We start from the raw sequence: 21737 nt of genomic DNA on the forward strand, positions 1-21737 counted from the left end.
GTGTTCATCATCATCATCACCGTCATCGCACCATCAGCCTGGATAGGAGTATGGAAAGTGGTGGAAGCCGAATTTTAGCTTCCCACTTCTGTCTTACGAAGGTCGTCAAACCATCTGCTTGATTAATACATTGCATTGTTCATTTATTGACGAATAATGATCATTTTGTAACTCGTTTTAAGATGGGTTGTCTGGTTTCAAAGAACAATTGCTCGCATTGGTATAACATGACTGCTTTATCGATATAAACTTGTTCATTATTTTCCAAAATATCATACTAATATTTACGATTTTATATCATTTCATACAGTTTATCAATATCTAATTTTTCGGACCATCTGTCTATTTGTAATGTTTAATTTTTCAGTCTATGGTATGTACTATAGTAGATTGACGTATTGTCTATTGACGTATATCATGCCTTGCTGAACCTTAGGAGGACGTATGCTTTTTGACGTCCAATTATGTTTGGACGTCAAAAACTGTACGGCCCAGCGGGCACGTTATTGACTATATTTTACAGGCAACATATTATTTCTTTGCGAAACCTCTTTTATAATAATGATACCAGAGTCTAAAACGTCAGACATGTTCGTATAGGCACAATATCCGCGTGCTTCGGGCCGCGTCTCGGCGCCTATACGCGGCTTTCAGCTCGGCGCTGGTGCGTTACCTGCACAACTTGAGCGGCTCGCCCGCGTTCGCGTCGCTGCAGCCGGCTCTGTACCAACAACTGGCGTCGGCAGGATCGGATAGGAACAATATGACGCCGTTGCAGGTAACGTTTTTGAGAGCATGGTATCTTAATTGAAACGGTTGTTAGCTTACTGATGAATTTGAGCTGCCAATGCCTTATTTACATCAAAAATTAGGATATATAATTTCATTATTTTTTGAGAGTGATTGATTGATGTGAATACATGTACCAATCAATCAATCAATCACTCACTCACATGAAATACGGGAAATAAGAGAATTCTTATTTCACGTTATGAAAAACATTTTTGCAATTGTATTGGTAAAGACTGTCTCATACATTCTTGAATTTGCAAGCATTTAGTAAACAATAACTAGGCAGCTCATGCACTTGTTTTACCAAATTACTGTGCATATAGGTGGGACCGCGAGTTGTAAAACTGATCGGCAGCATGGTGCTGAGCAAGGCGGCGGCCGAACGCGAGAACAGCATCCTCGCGATGTGGCACAAGCTCGTCAACACGCTGCAGGAATGCGCGCTGCAACAGCAGCCCTCGCAGGATCATGATTATGAAGGTAAAGGAAGACACCCAAAAATCTGACAAAGATGGCTTATTAGTTATGATTTCTGTAGTATTTTGGATGTTTACGAGTGCAGGTATTTGACGTGGTTTTTTCGCCTCAGTTATAAAAATAAAATCTCAATCAATATTGAAAGGGAATGAACAGAATCTGTTTCTCTTTCTGAGTAGGTCCCTAGTTCGAGCACTAATATTTTCCGTTTGTGAGTTACTGTCCCTTTTTTTTTATGGTGAATAATTTTGTGAAAATACAGTTTCAGTTGACTTAGTCTGATTGACTAAACGATTATTAGTTAGTTATTGTTTATAATAATAATAATGTTATTATAAACAATCATTGATGTTGTTAATTGAAGATTAATATAATTTTTTTTCCAGATTTGAATGTTGAACATGCCCAGCTTTTGGTATATCTATTCCACTCATTGACGCTGATGCAGAAGAAATCAGTGTTGCTTATGACATCTAACGCCATCATCAAGGTGACTATGCTTACTTATTATTAGCAAAAATGTTATACTCAATGATTATACTCATTCTTTACTCTCGATATATATGATGTAATCTATACAAAATAGAGACAAGTTAAAACATCGAGTTTGTTTTATTTTATAATTAGGTGATGAATGACATATCTTTTCAAATATATTGTTTATTATGTTTGAATGAATTTGTTGTAGGTTGTGGAAACTTTGGGAATCACCGACAGAAAGAAGGCGATGAACTTGGCGCCGCATCAACTGGTGCTCACCACTAGGCTGATGCTGTTGCTCGAATATCTTATGAGACATCTGTATGACGCCCCGCAAACCTTGCTGCAACAGGTAAAACTATTGTAAGAGTAGGGGAGTAGGTTTATAGATGTGTAAAGGTTTTTTAGTGTCACATTCTTTTTTTTGTATAGAAATTCTATATAAATAAAATAGAAGGATGATATAATCTTTATTAATATCTAATAATTCAACATTATTATTCTTACTTAATTCAGATAGAGTTGAAATTAAGATGCAAGAGATTAGTGGGTTTGGAAAATATCGATAAATCTCGCTCAGATAGTGATTCCTTTCAAAAAATTTACGATGTATTTAAACGTCGTACATTTGTTATAGATTGAATGGAATCTGATCATATCTCCGGGACTGGCTCAGCCCGCGCCGGAGGCTGGCACGAACGGCGGCAAAACTACTGCTAACGGACTGCTCAAGTCACGCATCTACTGCGAAGTGCCGTTTATAGAACAGGCGTATAGGCGACTCTCCCAAGATGAGACGTCCATGAGACCCAAGTTCTACTCTCTAACGAGTGCTGAAATTAATAATCAGGTGAGTGGAGGCTTCATTGTACTATATTTTAATTTAGGATATTGTACTTTGCCTTTTTATAGTATTATCGTCATATGCATTTAGAGTTATTTGAGAAGAATTAGATATATATTTGTATGTCCAGTGGTCACAGGATAAATCACCCATCTATTTGCTGTTTGCTTTTGGGTCAGAGGAAACTTTATTACATGACTGCTCGTTTTTTGAACTTATGTAACGGGCGAAGCTACCTTCGTAGTTCGTATCAAATCTCAGGTTACTTCGGGAATTCACTGCGATGAGCTCCCGATGACGTGACGTGCGCACTCAACCAATGGAAGCGTGTAAACCCGATAGGTAACACGAGAGCATTTAAAGTTCAATCGGAGTAAGGAAAATAGCGTGGCACGCGATACATTAGAAACGTGTCATGTTATATATGTTTCCTTATGCAAGTTAACACTTTAACAATTTTATCTCTGCAAAAGCTCACTTTATTATACTTATGAAATTAATTTGTCTCAATTGCTCTCGGAATTTGTTGTACAAAATCGAATGTAGACTACCCTATTCGCTGTACACTATTTTTCCCACGTTCATACCTCAAGATCAATAATTACATGTATGCACTATTAACTAACAGGAGAACCCGAAGTTCGACGGTCTCGCGTGTAACTTCGTGCTGGGCACGCCGCACAAGCTGAAGTACCCGCTGCTGTTGGACGCGCTGCTCGCGCTGTTGAACTCGGCGTGCGTGTGCGACAACCCGCAGCACCACGCCTCCGCCGCCGCGCTCGCCGCCGCGCATTACTGCTTCCAGACCGCGTGGAGGTACGGGTTGTGGATAGACTTACTGGACGTTTTAATATTGTGTTTTAATTATATGGTTGTACAATCATATTGCGTGTGCGGTACGATACCACTCGAGGATTCGAAATGTTTGGTTGAAGTTAGACATTATTAAGGCAGAGTTGAACTTGTAAAACTAAGATCCTGATATTGTGTGAAAAAATGAGCTTTTTCTGTAAAACCAAAAATAACATATGAGATGCTTGAGATAAAATGTTAATCTGTCCTTTAGGCTAGTGATAAGCATGCCACCTGCAACGCCGCACATGGACAAACTCCAAGCCGGCATGGCCGCCGAACTGCCGTCGCCTCTGCCGCTGCATGCCGTGGTGTGGGCGCCCAGGGCGGACAACAAAGAGGTCTTCAACCCTTGGCTTAAGGACGCTCTGGTTAAACAGGGCATGTACACGCAGGTGAGTAACAATACGACTAGCGATATAGGTGAGGGAATATCGATAAATTCAACTGTGACATCGATTCATGATTTCTTACTAACACTGTCTGTCGTTGCTGGCAGAAATGTTGTTTCATCATACAATAATTGTTTTACGGTGATTCTTGGAATCGAGTGACTGAATATAGCGTTACGAATAAAATTATGATTGATGTGTTTTTTTTTTTAGTACGCCGAGAACTTGTTGGCCGGCGTCAGCGCATCTTGCGAGAACATGAACTATACAACATGGCTTGCATCCGAAACCATCAAGCATCTGAAGCAGAATATTGGACGTAAGTTAGAAATAAAAATGGATAAAAAACGTCATGTATATAAAATAAAATTAATTTTATGTCCTTCATAGAGTCTAAAACTATCTCTATATAAAATTTTATCGACATCGGTTCAGTGGTTCAGCCCCGAAAGACTGACAGATAGACCAAGTTACTTTTGCATTTATAAGTATGGATAAGATTCTTAAAAATTCTTGTTTGTCCAGCGAATGGATTGCCGTCTCTGTTGGATGTTATATCGTGCGACGCGGTGCTTGTAAGGCTGAAGCTGTCCTTGACCGACTTCCGGGCGCTCACCGACCCACACAAATTCATGTACGACCTGCTCGACTTGCTGGAAACTATATTAAACTGCTGTCGGTGAGTTATCTTGATACACTTTCTTTATATTTATTTGTTGTCTTTATATAGATAATTGTCTTTATATAGATAACATTAAAAATTGCCCAAGTTGTAAATGTAGCTCAATAAATTTTTAAAAGAATAATATTTTTTCAAGTTGTTCTTTTACATTATAATTTTTGTTCACGGTAGAGTTGTGTTGTTCGTCGTTGAGTAGTATTTGGTTCAGTTTATCTAGTATACACTTATATTGTTACGATCGTGTGTGTAGAGTAAGCGCGGACCTGGAACTGGAGCCTCTGCTGGAGTCGTCGACGAACCCGTCGGAGCTGGCGGTGGCGGCGGCGCGCTGGCAGGTGTGCGCGACGTCGGCGCCGGTGGGCACGGCGTCGGGCAGCACGCCGCCGCCCGCGCTGGGCGCGTGGCTGCGCTCGCAGCTGCCCGCCGGCGCCGCCTCCGCGCTCGAGCGCCTCTCCACCGCGCCCACCATCGCTGTCGTCATTAAACTAGTGAGTGCACGGGGTTCAGTTTTCATTTTATTTTATTTATGCTAGTGACTGATGAGAATAGTATTTTGTTTGACTTATCATGCGAGCTACGACCATAAAATAGCAGTACAGCGCCACTTGATGAAGTTAAAGTATCTATATATTGTACCAAAAAAATCTATACAATGAAGTGATGAGACGAATAAATGGTTCAAATAGTAAATAAGAATAAAATTTGTAATAGCCTATAATATCACACTACGGATATTACATTACTATGCATTTGAACTCGATCTAAAAAAAGCTTATCCCCCTAAAGGCCTACGCGTACCACATCATACCATCAGAGAGCGCGGTCCTCGACCTAGTGAACTCTCACTGCGAGGCCATCAGCGCCAACTCGAAGTACTCTATCGGCAACTCGCTGATGATGCTCGCGTGTTCGGCTGGGAAACTGCTCGAAGTGGGTGTCACCACTGTGCTCGATAGCGCGGACCTTACCAGGAGGACCTTGGACCTAATCGTGCCGGCGTTTGTAAGTACATTCGTTTTTTAGTGGGTATAATAACTTCGGAACATTGATGATTGAAAATCGTGTTTAGTAAAATGTAGTCCAAATAATATCAACCAGTAAAAATAACGAGATGTTGTCCACAGCTGTTAAAAGAATTATGTTGGCTTGTGTTTTCGAATTTTAATGAACTGACCTTAAAAATACTAAACTCATGGCCGTCCTGAAGTTATTCCCTTCACATATCTTAGACGTCTGTTGTCCTTCATTATACAAAAACAACAGCAAAGTTGCTACCCGTTGCTAACTTCAGGACAGGTATAAAAGTGAATGATACATGTACTATATAATATAATACTATAATATAATCTATAATACTAGTTTACTCAACAGTGGATTTCGATAAAAATGTTTCGTATTGCGTACAGACGGACGGGCGCGTTGAATTCATGGCCGAGCTACTAGCAGCCGTTCTAAACGCGCTGGTGCCGCAAGTGCACCGCGCGGAGCAGCTCATACATGAACACATCTTGAAGACCACGTACCCGGTGCTCGTCGATCATCTGCAGCCTTCCACTGAGAAAACTTTAAGACATATGGTAAGATAATGGCTCGGGTTTATTCATTTTCATTAATTGAAAATGTAGACTGTAAATGATTATAAGTCACGGGATTTTTTATTTCGAATTCCATATAAAATTGGTGAGAGCAGACCTTCTATACTAAAACTTTTACTTGTTTGTGTAGGTGAAATATTGGGAGAAGATTCTAGATCGTCCTGCAGGAAGGTCGGCGTATGAAGGCGTGTTCTGCGATAACTCAGAGTTTTCGCTCGGTAAAATTCTTCTGTCTGCGCCAAACGCACGGACGCCGTACGCTGAAAGGGTTATTAAGTAAGTTATTAAGAAAATTGTACATGGGATAAATTTGTACTAAATACAAAGTTATAAATTTGCAAAAAATGATTTGTTTTAGGCTATTTATCAAGATATTTGCTGGTTGTGAGAGTTCCGAATTGAATAGTTCCCTTTGCATATCTGTGTGCAAGTTTATTGGTGTTGCGGATCAACAGAAGCTAGCTTGTTTGCTTTCCCATATATGCATGGGATCACCCGGTAAGTTGATATTACGACAACACATAGAAATTAGAATGACGAATAAATCCACTTGCTAGCCTAAAGAGGAAGAAAGACGGATGTATTTCTATATTAAATTCTGTTTAGCTCACGAGTCCAATTTTTATTTCTTTCCTTTGGTACCATTTAACTGATATTTTCTTTTTCATAGCATCCACCACCGGCGCCGCCGGGACAACAAACGGCACTCCAACAGAAACCGAGCTACCAACGCCGACATCGTCAGCCCCTGACGCGGCGGCCAATCCTGCGTCGGTTGCGTTGCGCAACGCACTGCGCACCGTGTTCCGCAGCGAAGTTGACTACACGCAGCGTTCGAACGAAACGCCGCCACAGCGAAACGATTCCGACATGCCCGTTGATGTGTTTGAAGCGCCGTGAGTACTGGTTTTATTTTTATATATAGACAATGCATCACGTAAAGACGAGAATTTTTGTCCGGGTTGAAGGACCAAATTTTTGTTCTTCGGTCGTTACCTTACGAAAGTGTGGGGTGAATAAGCGTATCCTATTTATGCACGGTCAGTAGAGTTGTACGACGTTGTGTGTTTGAGTGTTGTATGAGATGACGTGCGCCCGCGCCGCGTCCGTGCGTACAGTAAGCATGGTGTTCCGCAGTGAGGGGGACGGCGCGGCGCGCGCTAGCGAGGCGCCGCCGCCGCGCGCCGACTCCGACATGCCCGTCGATGTGTTCGAAGCGCCGTGAGTTGTATAGGTTTATAACTAACCGACTGTCACATCCAGAGCTAGCCTACGGGTAGAGTGGGATGACAGTACAAGACTGATTATTATGAACACGATTGCGGCTTTGCACGCCTTTAGTATCACGTATGCACATACACTTTTTGTGCTTAAAAAAAAACGAGCGTGTTTGTGGTAGTAAATATTTCAGGGTCGGTTTCTGGCACCCATATCATCTGACAGAAAAGTTTCATTAGGACACTTCACTCCACCCCTGTAAATAGGCAAGGCTGGCTCTGGCAACACCATTGGTAACTGTTGCAAGCCTTTTCAGCGTTTTAGGGCCACATTTTAATATGAATAATGCCTGACTCAAATTAAATAACACCAATTTTACTTCTTGGTGTTCTTCTTTATTATTCCTATCTATACTATTATATAAAGCTGAAGAGTTTGTTTGTTTGTTTGTTTGTTTGTTTGTTTGAACGCGCTAATCTCAGGAACTACCGGTCCAAATCGAAAAATTCTTTTTGCGTTGGATAGCCCTTTGTTCGTGGAGTGCTATAGGCTATATATCATCACGCTATACCCAATAGGAGCGGAGCAGTAATGGCTCATCTTAGGAAATACCGGTCCAAACTGAAAAATTCTTTTGCGTTGGATAGCCCTTTGTTCGTGGAGTGCTATAGGCTATATATCATCACGCTATACCCAATAGGAGCGGAGCAGTAATAGCTCATCTCAGGAAATACTGGTCCAAACTGAAAAATTCTTTTTGCGTTGGATAGCTCTTTGTTCGTGGAGTGCTATAGGCTATATATCATCACGCTATACCCAATAGGAGCGGAGCAGTAATGGCTAATCTCAGGAACTACCGGTCCAAACTCAAAAATTCTTTTGCGTTGGATAGCCCTTTTATTCCTGGAGTACTATAGGCTATATATCATCACGCTATACCCAATAGGAGCGGAGCAGTAATGGCTAATCTCAGGAACTACCGGTCCAAACTGAAAAAATCTTTTTGCATTGGATAGCCCTTTGTTCCTGGAGTGCTATAGGCTATATATCATCACGCTATGGCCAATAGGAGCGGAGCAGTAATGAAACATGTTGCAAAAACGGAGAAAATTATTAGTTTTGAGAGCTTCCGTTGCCTGCGCTGCGTAAACGGTTAAAGTTATGCAACAATGATGTATGACGGGATTGTTCCTCTTAAAAAGTTCTAAAAATATATTATAAAAACAAAAGTCCCCCGCTGCATCTGTCTGGCTGAACGTGTTAAACTCAAAAACTACCCAACGTATTAAGATGAAATTTGATATGGAGATAGTTTGAGACCCTGGGATGAACATAGGCTCCCGGGAAACTACTACTTTTATAACGGAAAACTTTAGCCTGAAAAACTTTATAACGCGGGCGGAGCCGCGGGCAAAAGCTAGTGTTCCAATAAGGTCCTACTCCTACATGATAGCATTCAATAGCAAACAATTTTGCTGTTGAATGGTGTTTAATAAGACGGATGTCTGTATACAAATCCTCGTTACACCGCATCTATTTTGTATTGCTCAATGTATTAAGTTTACTAACTTTAGTGTTTGCAGCTATTTGAAAAGCTCGGCTTTTATAATCATGCATTCTATGCAGTTTCCATTTAGTTGTTGCGTATGAATGCTTAGAAAATAATTAAGGGCTATGAATTTCTAATTCAAATGTTCTTTCGCAGATCTCCAGCGCCCAGGGCTCAGTCTGAAACTGCACAACAATCTGGTAATTCAGGTTTGTTATTATATTATTCATAATAACGGTTATTTACCACAAAAAAAAATTACTGATGGTCTTAAATTAATTACAAAATGCGTCACCAGGATTTTCAGAACAACTATTACATTGGATATTGATTTCTCATTAATTTTATGGTTTCCGCACAGAAAGTTGCAGCTGGTCGGACGGCAGTAAGGAAAGCGGCGCTGCGGCGACTAGCGCGGCCGCACCCGCAGACACCGCGCAGGCGCCGCTCACCGACAACGCTAATGACAACGCTGCGCTGCTATCAGCACTCTGCAAACATGTCGTGCAGCATTGGTATGATCCTGACATTACCATAGTATAATATCGTAATACAACAGCCAATGTGTTCTTAAGATGTAATACAGCAGTTGTAAAGAATTAAAAATATTAATACCTGAAATCACGTTCTGTCTGTAGGTTTATCTGATAACATAATCTTACAAGACACAAATAAAATATTAACACTTATATTGTCCCTTGTTACAGCAGTGAGAACGTGAGCGAGCGCATGCTGTCGACGCTGATCTCGGTGTGCGGCGAGAGTCCGTGCTCGCCGCTGTTGCTGCGCGAGATGTGCCGCCTGGCGGACGCGCACGCCGAGCGGCGATCACCGCCAGCTGTTCCCCGCGGCTGTCGGCTGGCTGTCGGCTTGGTTAGTATACAATATCATGCGACGTGTCTGCGAAAAGTTGCGATTTTTTGTGTTATGATTATAAATAATTCAAGAATAAAGAATCACGTATAGTGGCTAACTTACTTCATACTATTTTCATAAAAATAGCCAGACCCTTTCATCTAATTTAAAATTTCGGTTTACTCATAAATGTAGATGTTCTTTTTTGTCTTAAAAGTTAATTTACATGTTATAGTTGTGCAATGATAACTTTTAAATTGCAGCGTCGATAATCTTAGTAGTCCAGAAGTACTGGAGAAGTTGGAGGAAGGCCAGGTTGACGGTAACCTGGCGCCGCAGATTGAGTCCTCTTGCGTGCTGCTTTCGTACCTGGCTGACTCTCTGCATGCCATCAACACGACACAACCTCATAGTAAGATATCCATCTTAGTATACCTATTAAAGTTATCATCGTATATGTGTGTAATGTGTATTTATTTTTTTTTGGAAATAATTGTATTTTTATTATTATAGGTTATATAAATTAATATTGTCTTTCATAGGTTGGCGATCCGTTAGTCCAACTTGGGAATCGCCTGCTGATCTCGGATTTGACTTTGAATATACGGATGAACAACAAGATGACGATGACACAAGTGCGGATGATTCGGTAAGTATATTTCATTACGTATTGCGTAAATTGACAACAGTCAAACGAAGGTAGTTAATGTAACGTATTCGTTTATCATTTGTAATAAACTTCACTAATCGATAGTAAATTTAATCGACACGTAGCCGATGATCAATTTACTAATCAAATACTGTTTACTTGTTCAGGATGAAGATGCAATGTTGCAATACAAGCTGTGTACGTTCACGGTAACGCAACGAGAGTTCATGAACCAGCACTGGTACCACTGCCACACATGCAAGATGGTGGACGGCGTGGGCGTGTGTACGGTGTGCGCGCGCGTCTGTCACAAAGGACACGACGTGTCGTATGCCAAGTTCGGCAACTTCTTCTGCGATTGCGGCGCGAAACCCGACTCCAGGTATGTTGTTTATTTCGGTATTTTGTGGAAAAATAAGAATTAGGCATTAATTGAATACAAATGCCACCAAGTTCACAGGCATATAGGTCCATTGTTGAATGTGCAATTAATCTGTTATCAATTTGTTAGTTTGCTGGGTGACGAAAATTTATTTATGCAGAAATATGCAACACTGGATAAATAAACATAATTATTATGTCTTGCAGTTGCCAGGCGCTAGTAAAGCGTTCGGTGACTCTTGGCGGTGCGGCGCGCGGTGGAGCCGAAGAATCGGCGCCCGCACCATCTCTGCGCCGCCGCCCTTCCAGTCCCTCTCCTCCTGCATTGCTCGCGCCACCACGTCGGCCGTTACTAGCTGCTAATATTCAAGGTAACGTATGCGTTTTCGACTCTCCTACCGATCAGTGTATACTGGTATAAACTATCAGGTTGTTTAAAGTGATTTTCCTTGCTATGTTATGAATTGAAATGCTTTGTGTAAGGTTGTCGCGGGTTCCTGTCGTCGTACAGCGGCTGGGGTGCGTGCATGGAGCGCGTGCGGCGGCTGCTGGAGGCGCTGTCGGCGCCGGTGCGCGCGGCGTGCGAGCGCAACGCCCCCACGGGCGCGCACGGGCGCGCGCAGCGGGCACTCGCGCAGCTGCACCTCGGCGAGAAACGGTTCACTCACACTGACAGCCTCATGCTGCCCACGCTAGGTCAGTATCTATATTTTTATTTGTATCGTTCAATATTATCTTAATATCTCATGGGTGCATTTAACTTTAAAGCTTTAGGATCTGACATGGTAAAACAATCTATAGTTACTGGTTTGGTATATGTCATAAATACAGACAAACATGCAAATATTGTTATCTCCACTATATGAAAATTCACCACTTGACACAATATGATGAAATGTTATCATAATGCCTTTCTTTAATTGTGGAAGTATTGGGTATACATTATTATTGTCATGTTGAGCAAGAACGAAAAAAAGAAACGACCAAAAATTGTATTTTATTTTTTAATTCAATAAAAATAATTTGTAATTTGGTTATGAACCTAAAGTTGACACGATTATTTTTCTCTTTTTGCTTGAATGAAGTGCAACAATTCGAAGGGAAATCAGAAGGTTATAAGTTTTACTTAATTATAATTTTGGAACTTTTTATAACAAATAAATAATTCTAAAAATAAATTCAATAGGAGTAGTAGTTTTTGTAGAATTTTTAAATGTATTTTAACTCGAAAACTTATCATGCAGTACATGTCATGTAGATATACAAACTCTTCATTACGCCAATGTTTATATTTCGTAGATATCAAAAATATATCAAATAGAAGTCAATCATGAAATTATTTCCTAATTTATGTTAGTCGAATAAGGCATTCATTTTTTATCTATGCGGACGCCAGGCTCGCAGGAAGGCGCGTTCGAGAACGTGCGCATGTCGTATACGGGCGAGAATGGGCAAACGATACGGCAGCTGATGTCTGCGCACAAGTTGCGTCGTGTGGCCATGTGTTGCTTGGCTTCTCCGCACGGACGGCGACAGCACCTCGCTGTCTCGCATGAAAAAGGTAAGATGAAAATGTAACACAGAGAAGCGGCCCATCGAATGTATAAATAGTTGCTATTAGTGTTTATTGCCAAGATACTAGTTTCCAATTATAATTAAAAAGAGACGGTAATCAGCGTGACGGCGCCCTTCGTGATGTTTTTTGTTTTGCTGAAAAGTGCTTACCGCCCAGCCTTCGTGAAGGGGCGGCTGAGCGGTTATATTAGGTTCACCGTGCCTAACGACCCGGCGTTGCGCTGGCCCGGATGCCCTTCGTGATTAACTTCAAAGCGCCATAGAGTGTGACGTTAGCTGTTATCGCTCCTAACACACCACTTGGTTTTCAGGAAAAATCACAGTGTTACAACTCTCGGCGTTGTTGAAGCAGGCCGACTCGTCGAAACACAAGCTGACTCTGACTAGGTTGTCCTCCGCTCCCATACCGTTCACGGTGCTCAGCCTGAGCGGCAATCCGTGGAACGAAGATTTGCTTGCTGTGTGTGGACTCAAAGAGTGCCACGTGCTCACTTTCAACAGTGGTGGTGAGCTATCATTGTACTATATTAACGTTATGTTTACTTGTTGGTTTTTATAAGGCAGTAGAGCGTGGTCTTATACTTGGATTGAATATTGCCATTATAGTTAAATAATTAGTTTAATTTAGCTATGTAATCATCATGATCATTTTTTAGTAGTCATCCTCACTTTAATTAAAGGTTAGAGAAGTATGTTTACTACAAGTAGCAAAAAATATTAGTCTTTGTTTTAGTTATTACCGACGACCCCCTGACCTACACGCTCTTAGTGTGGATACAATATTAGATGTTAATAATATGTCAACAGGTGCTGTAGCAGATCACTTAGTGTTGAACACCGCCTTGGAAGGCAACAACTACGTCATCAAAGCACTATGGCTTCCTGGATCGCAGATACTACTTGCCCTCGTGACGTCAGACTTCGTCAAGATATTCGACCTTAGCAAAGACTTGAATAATCCCACACATCACTTCCTCGTGCCCAGCGGAAAGGTACATTTCATGACGCTTGTTATATTATACAGCATTTACAGAAATAAAATGTTGAATTATATCGTCTTAAAATCTATATTTAAAAGCATGAGAGGTAGTTTGGTTTCAATGATTGTTATGGTGCCCTTGCGTCAACAGTAGGTAGAAAGAAATACAGTATTGTCAGTAATAAATAATCAATTTCCAACAGGTCCGAGACGTAACCTTCGTTTACCAAGACGGCGTAGTCCACATGCTCTGCATGAGCTCCGCCGGTCACATCTACTGGCAGCCGATGACTGAAGAGTCGAGCGCCGCACTCGGCACATTCTACGTCACTAACACACTTGAAGTTTTACACCCAGAAATACAGGTAATATTGGTGTATTAAAGGAATAAAATTATATTTCATTTATTTCATCATATTGTTTCATTGCATTATAAAGTATCGATTTATATACATAGTGAATAGCCATATAACCTAATTATATCGACATTTCTTACGATTGTCTTAAAAGTCAAATAATTATATATTTTATATTAATTTTCAAGTATATTTAAAAATAATTTGCTTTTACAACAGGATGTCGCTGGTCTGGTTGGCGGAGGCGGAGTATCGATATATTACTCGCACACTCTGAAAATGCTATTCTTCTCTTACGCACAAGGAAAGAGTTTCCTAGCTCCGTTGAACAATGTGGAAGAGAGTGTTAAAGGTAACATTACAATATATTTAACTTTTATTTCAATACTTAATATAATAAAGCCATCGATTTATTTATCTAATGATAAAATACTATTTTTAGGAAACAAACAATATTGATATATATATTTTGTCTAGGAACGGCAATGATTACGCTATCAGCAGCAGCGACGCAGAAGGAAGGCGGCGGTCGCGGCGGCGGCAAGCAGGGCGGCGTGCAGTCTCTGTGCCAGTGGGCTGAAGTGCCCGGACATCCAGGACTCGTCACTGCCGTCATGCAGGCTTCCAACAATCCTGTCGTACTCATGTTGACGCCTACGAACATATTTGTGCAGGAGATTAAGGTTTGTTTTATGATTATCGCTGTTATTACGTAAATATATCTAAGTTAATTTTTCAAAATTACATTTTGAGAGTTTTGTGAAATCGTAATTTCATTATAATAATTTTGAATATTACTATATTTAGCCTTAGACTCATATAGTAATACGATGTGCCCAAAATATATCTAAATTATATTGGCCTTATCGATAGGTGGTACCAGCAAAGGCCAAGATCACGGACATGGTAGCCGTCCGCCATTGGTGCGGTGGTGGCGGCGAACAGAAGAGTACGCTCATACTTCTCTGCGAGGACGGGTCATTGCGCATGTACGCAGCGAGTAACGAGAACACAGGGTATTGGCTCGCGCCGACCATACAACCCACGCATGCGCCGCGACGACGACCTAAACAGCCGCTGCACCATGCCAAAGGAAAGGCACAGCAGGTAACAGTATCTTGTTTTCGTACTGTATAACCATTTATAATATTTTTAGCGGCGCTAAAAAGTCACGAGCGGCGTGACGTTGTTTTTAGTGACGTAACTTACTTTGACCTGATTTAAAAATAATGCTCATAGATTTATGAAAGATAATGCAACTGGCTAATTTTTGACACTATATCGATTTGAATTGAATAAATATATTATCGATATTATTTGATAGACCGTCACGAAGTCAAGCGCGAATGGCACGCCGCAGTTCCCTATCGACTTCTTCGAGCATTGTGTCGCCATGACCGACATCGAGTTTGGCGGTAACGACCTGCTGCAAGTGTACAACACGGCGCAAATCAAACATCGCCTCAACACTGCAGGTAATGTTAAATGTTGATTTTAAATCTCTCACTTTGGATTCGCCTTATAAACACGGAGATGAGATAGATTTTAAATACATGTACAAGTGATCCTTTAGTACATTTCCTTTTTTATTTTGGTGCAGGTCTATACGTAGTTTCCACGAAAATGAGTGGATTCTCGATGGAAGTGATCAACTCTGATCCAAATATGGTTATTTGCGGTATAAGAGTGCTATTAGGCAGTCAGGATGTTGCCAGAACACCATCATTTATCGAGGTAAGTGTATATTACCAAGGCACCACCTTTATGAACCTTTGAACGCCAACATCGCGTGCTAGCTAAGTAACATTTTTAATTCGCCAGTGTAGTAAGTCGACTACATGGGACGAACACTCCTTCAAGCAGTGAAATTTGTATATAGTGTTCGTACTTAATATAGGCCCTTGTAGTCGACAAACTATTTGCAATATCGATTATTAAAACCAGCCACAAGTAATATCTCATTACACACATTTAAATTCGCTTGTATTAGTTTGATATTGTAGTTCTTATGAGCCTAAAACACATCAATGATTCAAAGCAAAATATCATTTTTATTCACTTTATATCAATATTTTGATATTACCTATCACCAGCTACTTTGCAGCTAATTATAACTTTTTTATTGTAGCGTCCAAAATAGTTCTGGATAAGGCAAGGTTTCTTAAAATGGGTCCCAAAGACCGTAAAGGACATAAAATGTAAATTGGGAACTCTTTATGACTTCTTAATAATTTTCACAAAATAATTAAACATTTCCCTTGAGATATGCCATGTTTAAGAAACCCTGTTGTGGCAGCTTGGCGTTCAAAGGGATTAATATACTCATAAGCATTTCTACATCACTTGAAAGCAAAAATTAAATTTCTTTTTACGGATATTATTGATTTTAACTATTTGCAACACGCACCATGTATATATTTTTGTCTTGCAGGTATACGGTAGGTCGATCCAAACGGTCGTTGTTCGCAACCGTTGGTTTGACATCCCACTTACAAGGGAGGAGTCATTGCAATGCGACAAGAAACTGCTCCTCAACTTCGGTCCGTCGCAGGACCCTGATGGAGTAACAATGGTTGATTCTATTAAAGTGAGTATCGATAAATTATTGTTTAATGGAAAATTTATATATTGATTATAATTTTGTTTTTATATTCGAAGAAAATGTTTTTGTAAATGAAATTATTTTTAGGTTTATGGCAAAAACAAAGAGCAATTCGGTTGGCCCGAAGAGAATGAGGATCCTTCCGCATGCCCGTCGTCCAGTAAAGTCGTCCAAGTAAGTGTAATGGATTTGCTATTTGTTTTTTGTCTTTAAGTTTTTAGGTAAGTAAAGTTTCTAAAAACAATATTCCTTATTTAGGAAGCAGAAGGAGCTAGCGGCGCATGGAAACCCAGTCCACTGGAACGTCTGGCTTGCGCGGCGTTAGAAGCGTTGGAGCTGGGCGCCGGCGCGGCAGCCAGCACGGGCGCGGCGGCGGGGGCTGAGGGAGGTGCTGAGGCGGCGCGCAAGCTACTGTGTGCGCCCGCGCCGCCGCACCTGCACGCGCGTGCGCAGTGCTTGCTACGGGCCGTCCACCACTCGCACTACCATCAGTACAAGGATCAAGCAATACTTAAATACGTATGCTCATCGCTGCGAGAACTGCGCGACACCCCGACCCGCACAATATCGATCCGGAGGCATACTTCAGACTGATGCTACTGGCACGTGGTGTGGCTGTGGCGCGACCACATCACCTTGTAAAGTTCAGCGTGCCCACGCCGCAGAAGCCTGCTAACAGTATGTATAAAATTAGAATGAAGTTTGCCAATATCAAGCCAAGAATTTTCATAGCAGTAAATTATTATAAAATAAGTTCAGATTTTTACTTGAATAAATCGTACAATTTGTAACTACCTTAACTAAATGTGACTTTAGTACACCATTTTACATTTTTTTCAATCCTCGAGGTGACTGGTCGGTGCTATGGAAGAGTGTGACAGAAGAGGATAAGAAGAAGGAGCCGCACCTGTGCGTGCTGCTGACGAGCGTGCTGTGGCGACTCACCGCATGCCGCAGTAGCACCGGCGGGCCGGGCGGCGGCGGCGGGCCGCCCGCCGTGCTGTCGTACGGGCTGCGACACGCGGAGCACACGCTGCACGCGCTCGCCGACGTTATACACGCCTTCCAGCTGCATGCCGATAACGAATGTGTACGTTGCGCATTATACTAGTAGTCTAAAAACTCAGTAAATTAGTTTAGCAGTAATATACATCATCTGTGAGTAATGAGGTGTTAATCTACGCCATGTAATTTTTGTAAGGTTCTACACTTCAGAAACTTATTTGCGCCGAAATACGCGGAAATAACTAATGTTTTTTTTCTAATAGATCGAATTCGGAAATCAAATCTATTTATCACTGCTGCTCGCCGAGGATCAGAATATAAGTTTCGGTACCAAGGCCGCTCTAATGCGAGTCCTACGTCCCAGGGTCAAGAAACGACGCGTATTCATTCCATCTCCGCCCAACACTCCAGGTATGACATATCTACATACACACCAGCTTATCGATAAAATAATCTCAATTTTAGTGTTCAAAAATATTGAACATGACGTCATATCGTAATACCATCTCTTTATTTATATTCGAACCAAATGCTACACGTCATGACACTCTGTCAGACTTTGTTCATCACAATCTGTTTTTTTTTTTCGAAAGTAATCATCTCTCTGGCTATAAAAGTTTTGGCGTCGTACATTAAAACACTTTGTCTAACATTATTGTATTGGCCAGGCGCCGGTTCCTCTGTGACAACTGCCCAGCCTGCGAGCTCCATTACTGAAGCAGTGGTCTCCGAGTCGGATCTGAGCGCGAACAGAGACGAACAAAGGGAGGAGCAACAGTTCATGGATGTCGACGATTCACTGGAACCTATGGTGCTTCTCGCGCCTGACGGGGGTAAGTTTGAATTATGTTATTAGAGTATTTGGCGCGTTTTGTTTACTTCTCTAAACGTTTTAATGATTATTAAGTTTCGTCGAGCTATAGACATTTTCTTACACGAGCTGCAAAACGGGCAACGTCATTTATTAATTGTTATGAAATCCTAGTGTATTGCCACTTTGAGTTTTTTTTGCCCATTAGGCTTAGAAGCGCTATTGGACATCCCGCCCGATGCGGACGATGAGACGATGGTGGAGCTAGCGATCGCACTGTCGCTGCAAGAGCAGCCGCGCCGCGCGCCCCCCGCACCCTCCGCGCCGCCGCCGCCCGCGCCCGGCTTCAGCGACGCCACTGCTTCTCCGCCCGGGTACGTAGCGTCATATCGCATTTTATTTCATGGAACACTTTTATTTTTGGTTTTAAAATAATTCTAGAGAGTTACACTTTTAGGTTTTAAATACGTTTATAATAGTATCTTTACCTTCAATTACATTATTGGCACACAATTTTCGCATTTCACAATTTCACATTTCACGTCAGTTATATACCTATATAAAATATATATCCATTGCACTAAATTATAATTTGCACGTATGTGTGCAGGTCGGACGACGAAGGCAGCACGGCGGCGACGGACGGCAGCACGCTGCGCACGTCGCCAGCCGAGCCGCCCGGCTCCGCCGGCTCCGAGAGCGGCGCTCCGCGCCGACAGCATCGGCGGAGTGTCCGGACGTAGCAGCGCATATGGTAACTACTCTTTTACACTCGCTTCTTTTTATACTGGACTTCATGTTGTTATAAAATGCGTTCTTCAACTGTATGCCGTTGGTCTAAGGGTGAGTTTATAATGACATACGCATGTTCGAGATGGTTTCCAGGGGTATGCACTCTAACTGTTATCCGTAATTGTCCTTCTACACTTTGCCCGACTATTATAATTATCAGCTTTATCAGAAAATAGGTGCGATGTTCTGCTGTGGAGTCAAATTAACGCTTTTCTATACTACCACAGTTTTAAAACTGGTTACTGGAAACAGGCTATATCTCTCCACCAATATAGTTGAAGCTTTTTCTATATTTTGAGCTAAATGGAATTGTAGCTAAATGCTGTATTTGTCATATAAGTGCCTTGAGTTTAACAATACCGATTATTCAATATTCGAATCGCATGAAATTGTATGCTATCTATCTTATTAAACAGTTTACTTCGGATTGCTTAATTTTAACACATATATTCAATGGTGATTAGTTGAGCAAGTAAAAGCCACGCTTTTGACATATCCTGTGCTTGTGCCGTAGTAGTGTTTGACGATATATAAATGTTCTAGGAGAGGTGTCGGGTTCCTCAGCGGGGCCGATGCCTGCCTCCAACGCGGCGCCTGCCTCTTTAGCAGGCTAGTATACGAGTGAATGTGTCACGGCTTTACTAATAACATCTTTGTAGTTGTTGTAGCGTAGTGTAGATTTTGGTGTGTCGAGTTTTGGGACGTCTTGGAAATGGCCACATGAATGCAGTGGTTCCTCCGTGTCGTATGCCACAAGGATTTCCTAATTAATAAAACTTTACCAGACGGACTTGCGGCTACAACGTTGCAACTTTTTATTTCAATGAATGACAAACAACACGGCTACATTGTTGTCGTGTCGCTACAATGAAGGTTTCCCAGAAGGTTGCTATGGCAAAATTACTACTCTTAGCTTTATTAGTTGTTATAGATCTTTCATATCATCGCCCTCTATATAAATACGCCCTTAACTTTCATAAAATGTAACACGTAATATCATTTATATCTAGGGAATTCTATCCACAATACTTTGTCATTCAGTGGGCATTTTTTAATTCTTTAAAATCAGCATTGTTCATCATATTTTTTTTTAACTTCTGTCATTACAAATAAAAGGACTTATCGCCTTTACAACATAATCATCCGAGTTAATCATACATTAACCGCTGATTTCAATAAATGATCTTAATCTTTTCTTTTGATCGATCGCGAAAATGGATAAATTTCTTAAAAAATCCCACAAATCTAAATAATTTTTAAACTATGCAATATTAAGCAACATACATAGGGGTAAAATCGATACACATTGAGGTCCTCTATAGATTTGCTTCAGTTGGACATAGCTATTGGGTTACATCCTATATAGATACACAGTTCATTTCCCGTGATCGGGATCAAAGATTTTAGATTGGGATTGTATAATGAAATCGGACATTAGTCTTAAAAGACAATTATGAACGTGTTGTGATATTGTCCAACAGCAGGCCCGTGCTCGTCGTCCGCGGTGGCGGCGTCGACGTCGCGCGCGGCGGAGGCGGAGAGCGAGACGCGCAAGCTGCACGCGCTGCGGCTGGCGCTGCTGTCCGCCGCGCTCGACGCGCTGCCCACGCTGCGGCACCTGCCCGGAGTGCGCGCCATACCGTTTGTGCAGGTGCGATTGGCTTTACTATATAGTACGTAGAAAACATCCTTGTACATGTAAAAATCCAAGTTTCGAATTTATCTGCAATTTGAATGCTCAAGTATCGAATAGGGTTGCGATGTCATATTTGACTATGAGAATCCTCTTCACTTAATCGTTGTTTTGTGCGTTGTCAGAGATCTGTTATGATATCGAATTGACCTTGGCACTTTCTTCTACTGTTTTAAAATTATGGCAATATTGATGAACTTTTAATTAGGATATTTTACTTGTATAGACGTTGGCGTCATATCATCGCAAGGGAATGTTTTGCCGACCTTTATTCCTGCCAACAAAACAAGTTTTTGTGGGACCATGCAAAGCAGATATATTTTATTATTTCATATAATATTACATTCTTAGGTGGTTCTCATGTTGGCCGGTGATCTCGATTCAAGCGTAGAAAGCGACCGTGCAGTCCTAGACCGACTGCTGGAACTCCTGGTCGCAGAACTAGACATACAACCTGAAGAGACCACTCCAGCGGAAGACCGCACCGACAGGCGCGAGCTTCAGCTAGCCATCATGAGACTCGAACTGCTAGTGTCCGAGTTAGACATGTAAGGGAGGGAGACCAACCCCGCCCATACATGAGAGGACCAATAGACGCGAATTGCAGTTGGTTATCATGCGACTTCTCAGTAAGTGCTATACTTTCTTATATCGTTCAAAAATATTTTATTTCAGTTGTTTTTTAAATGTTATAAATGATTGAAATTGTCATGCACTCCTGCATCTTCTATAAAGATAAAATAAATAAAAGCAAGTAATTTACGATACCTCTTTTCCCTCAAGTGTTCTATCCGGCTGAAAAAGTAACCGTTGGAAGCTATGTATCTTTGAGTTTAAATTGTACAGGCGTGTTAATGGCCCGTTGGAAGACAACTGGTAGTACCAGCGGCGGCGCTAGCGGTAGTGGCGGTGGTGGTGCGCCAGCGCTAGTGGCGCGTTGGGGCGGGCGCGGCTCCACGCGACGCGGTCGGCGCGAGCTGCGCGGCGCACGTGTCGCGCGTTGCGGCGGCAGCGCTGGTACGAGCCGGTGCGCCTGCGCATTGCTACAAAGTGCTTGCGCATCTCTTACCTTACTGGAAGGATAAGGCCTCTAGTAAGTATTATTACAATTTTAATACGGATTTGCCCACTCTAAATAATGATGACGTTATAGATCGA

The 21737-nt window shown here is 41.7% G+C and overlaps 1 protein-coding gene across 1 annotated transcript; it reads left to right on the forward strand.

Annotated features, from left to right (window-relative positions):
• Positions 1–600: 600 nt before the first annotated feature.
• Positions 601–21596, forward strand: LOC115452231 (protein purity of essence; the record flags this gene model as incomplete). The annotated part of the gene is given in 47 exon segments (XM_037446131.1): positions 601–778; positions 1116–1272; positions 1656–1759; positions 1958–2101; positions 2387–2599; positions 3222–3409; positions 3660–3840; positions 4051–4156; positions 4363–4516; positions 4770–5007; positions 5306–5521; positions 5926–6096; positions 6245–6390; positions 6473–6612; positions 6785–7010; positions 9038–9090; positions 9243–9396; positions 9589–9700; positions 9702–9754; positions 10000–10148; positions 10279–10385; positions 10553–10767; positions 10974–11137; positions 11250–11462; positions 12163–12327; positions 12653–12847; positions 13149–13333; positions 13524–13685; positions 13896–14028; positions 14154–14359; positions 14550–14783; positions 15001–15151; positions 15277–15410; positions 16108–16263; positions 16366–16452; positions 16537–16828; positions 16831–16956; positions 17127–17368; positions 17547–17694; positions 17952–18116; positions 18303–18468; positions 18705–18803; positions 18805–18848; positions 20368–20537; positions 20931–21125; positions 21127–21208; positions 21426–21596. Coding segments are annotated over 47 exon segments (7490 nt in total), but the record flags the coding sequence as incomplete, so codon positions are not given.
• Positions 21597–21737: the final 141 nt, after the last annotated feature.

This window comes from Manduca sexta, unplaced genomic scaffold (assembly GCF_014839805.1).
Source record: "Manduca sexta isolate Smith_Timp_Sample1 unplaced genomic scaffold, JHU_Msex_v1.0 HiC_scaffold_2601, whole genome shotgun sequence".
In the NCBI taxonomy this organism is placed as follows: Eukaryota; Metazoa; Arthropoda; class Insecta; order Lepidoptera; family Sphingidae; genus Manduca; species Manduca sexta.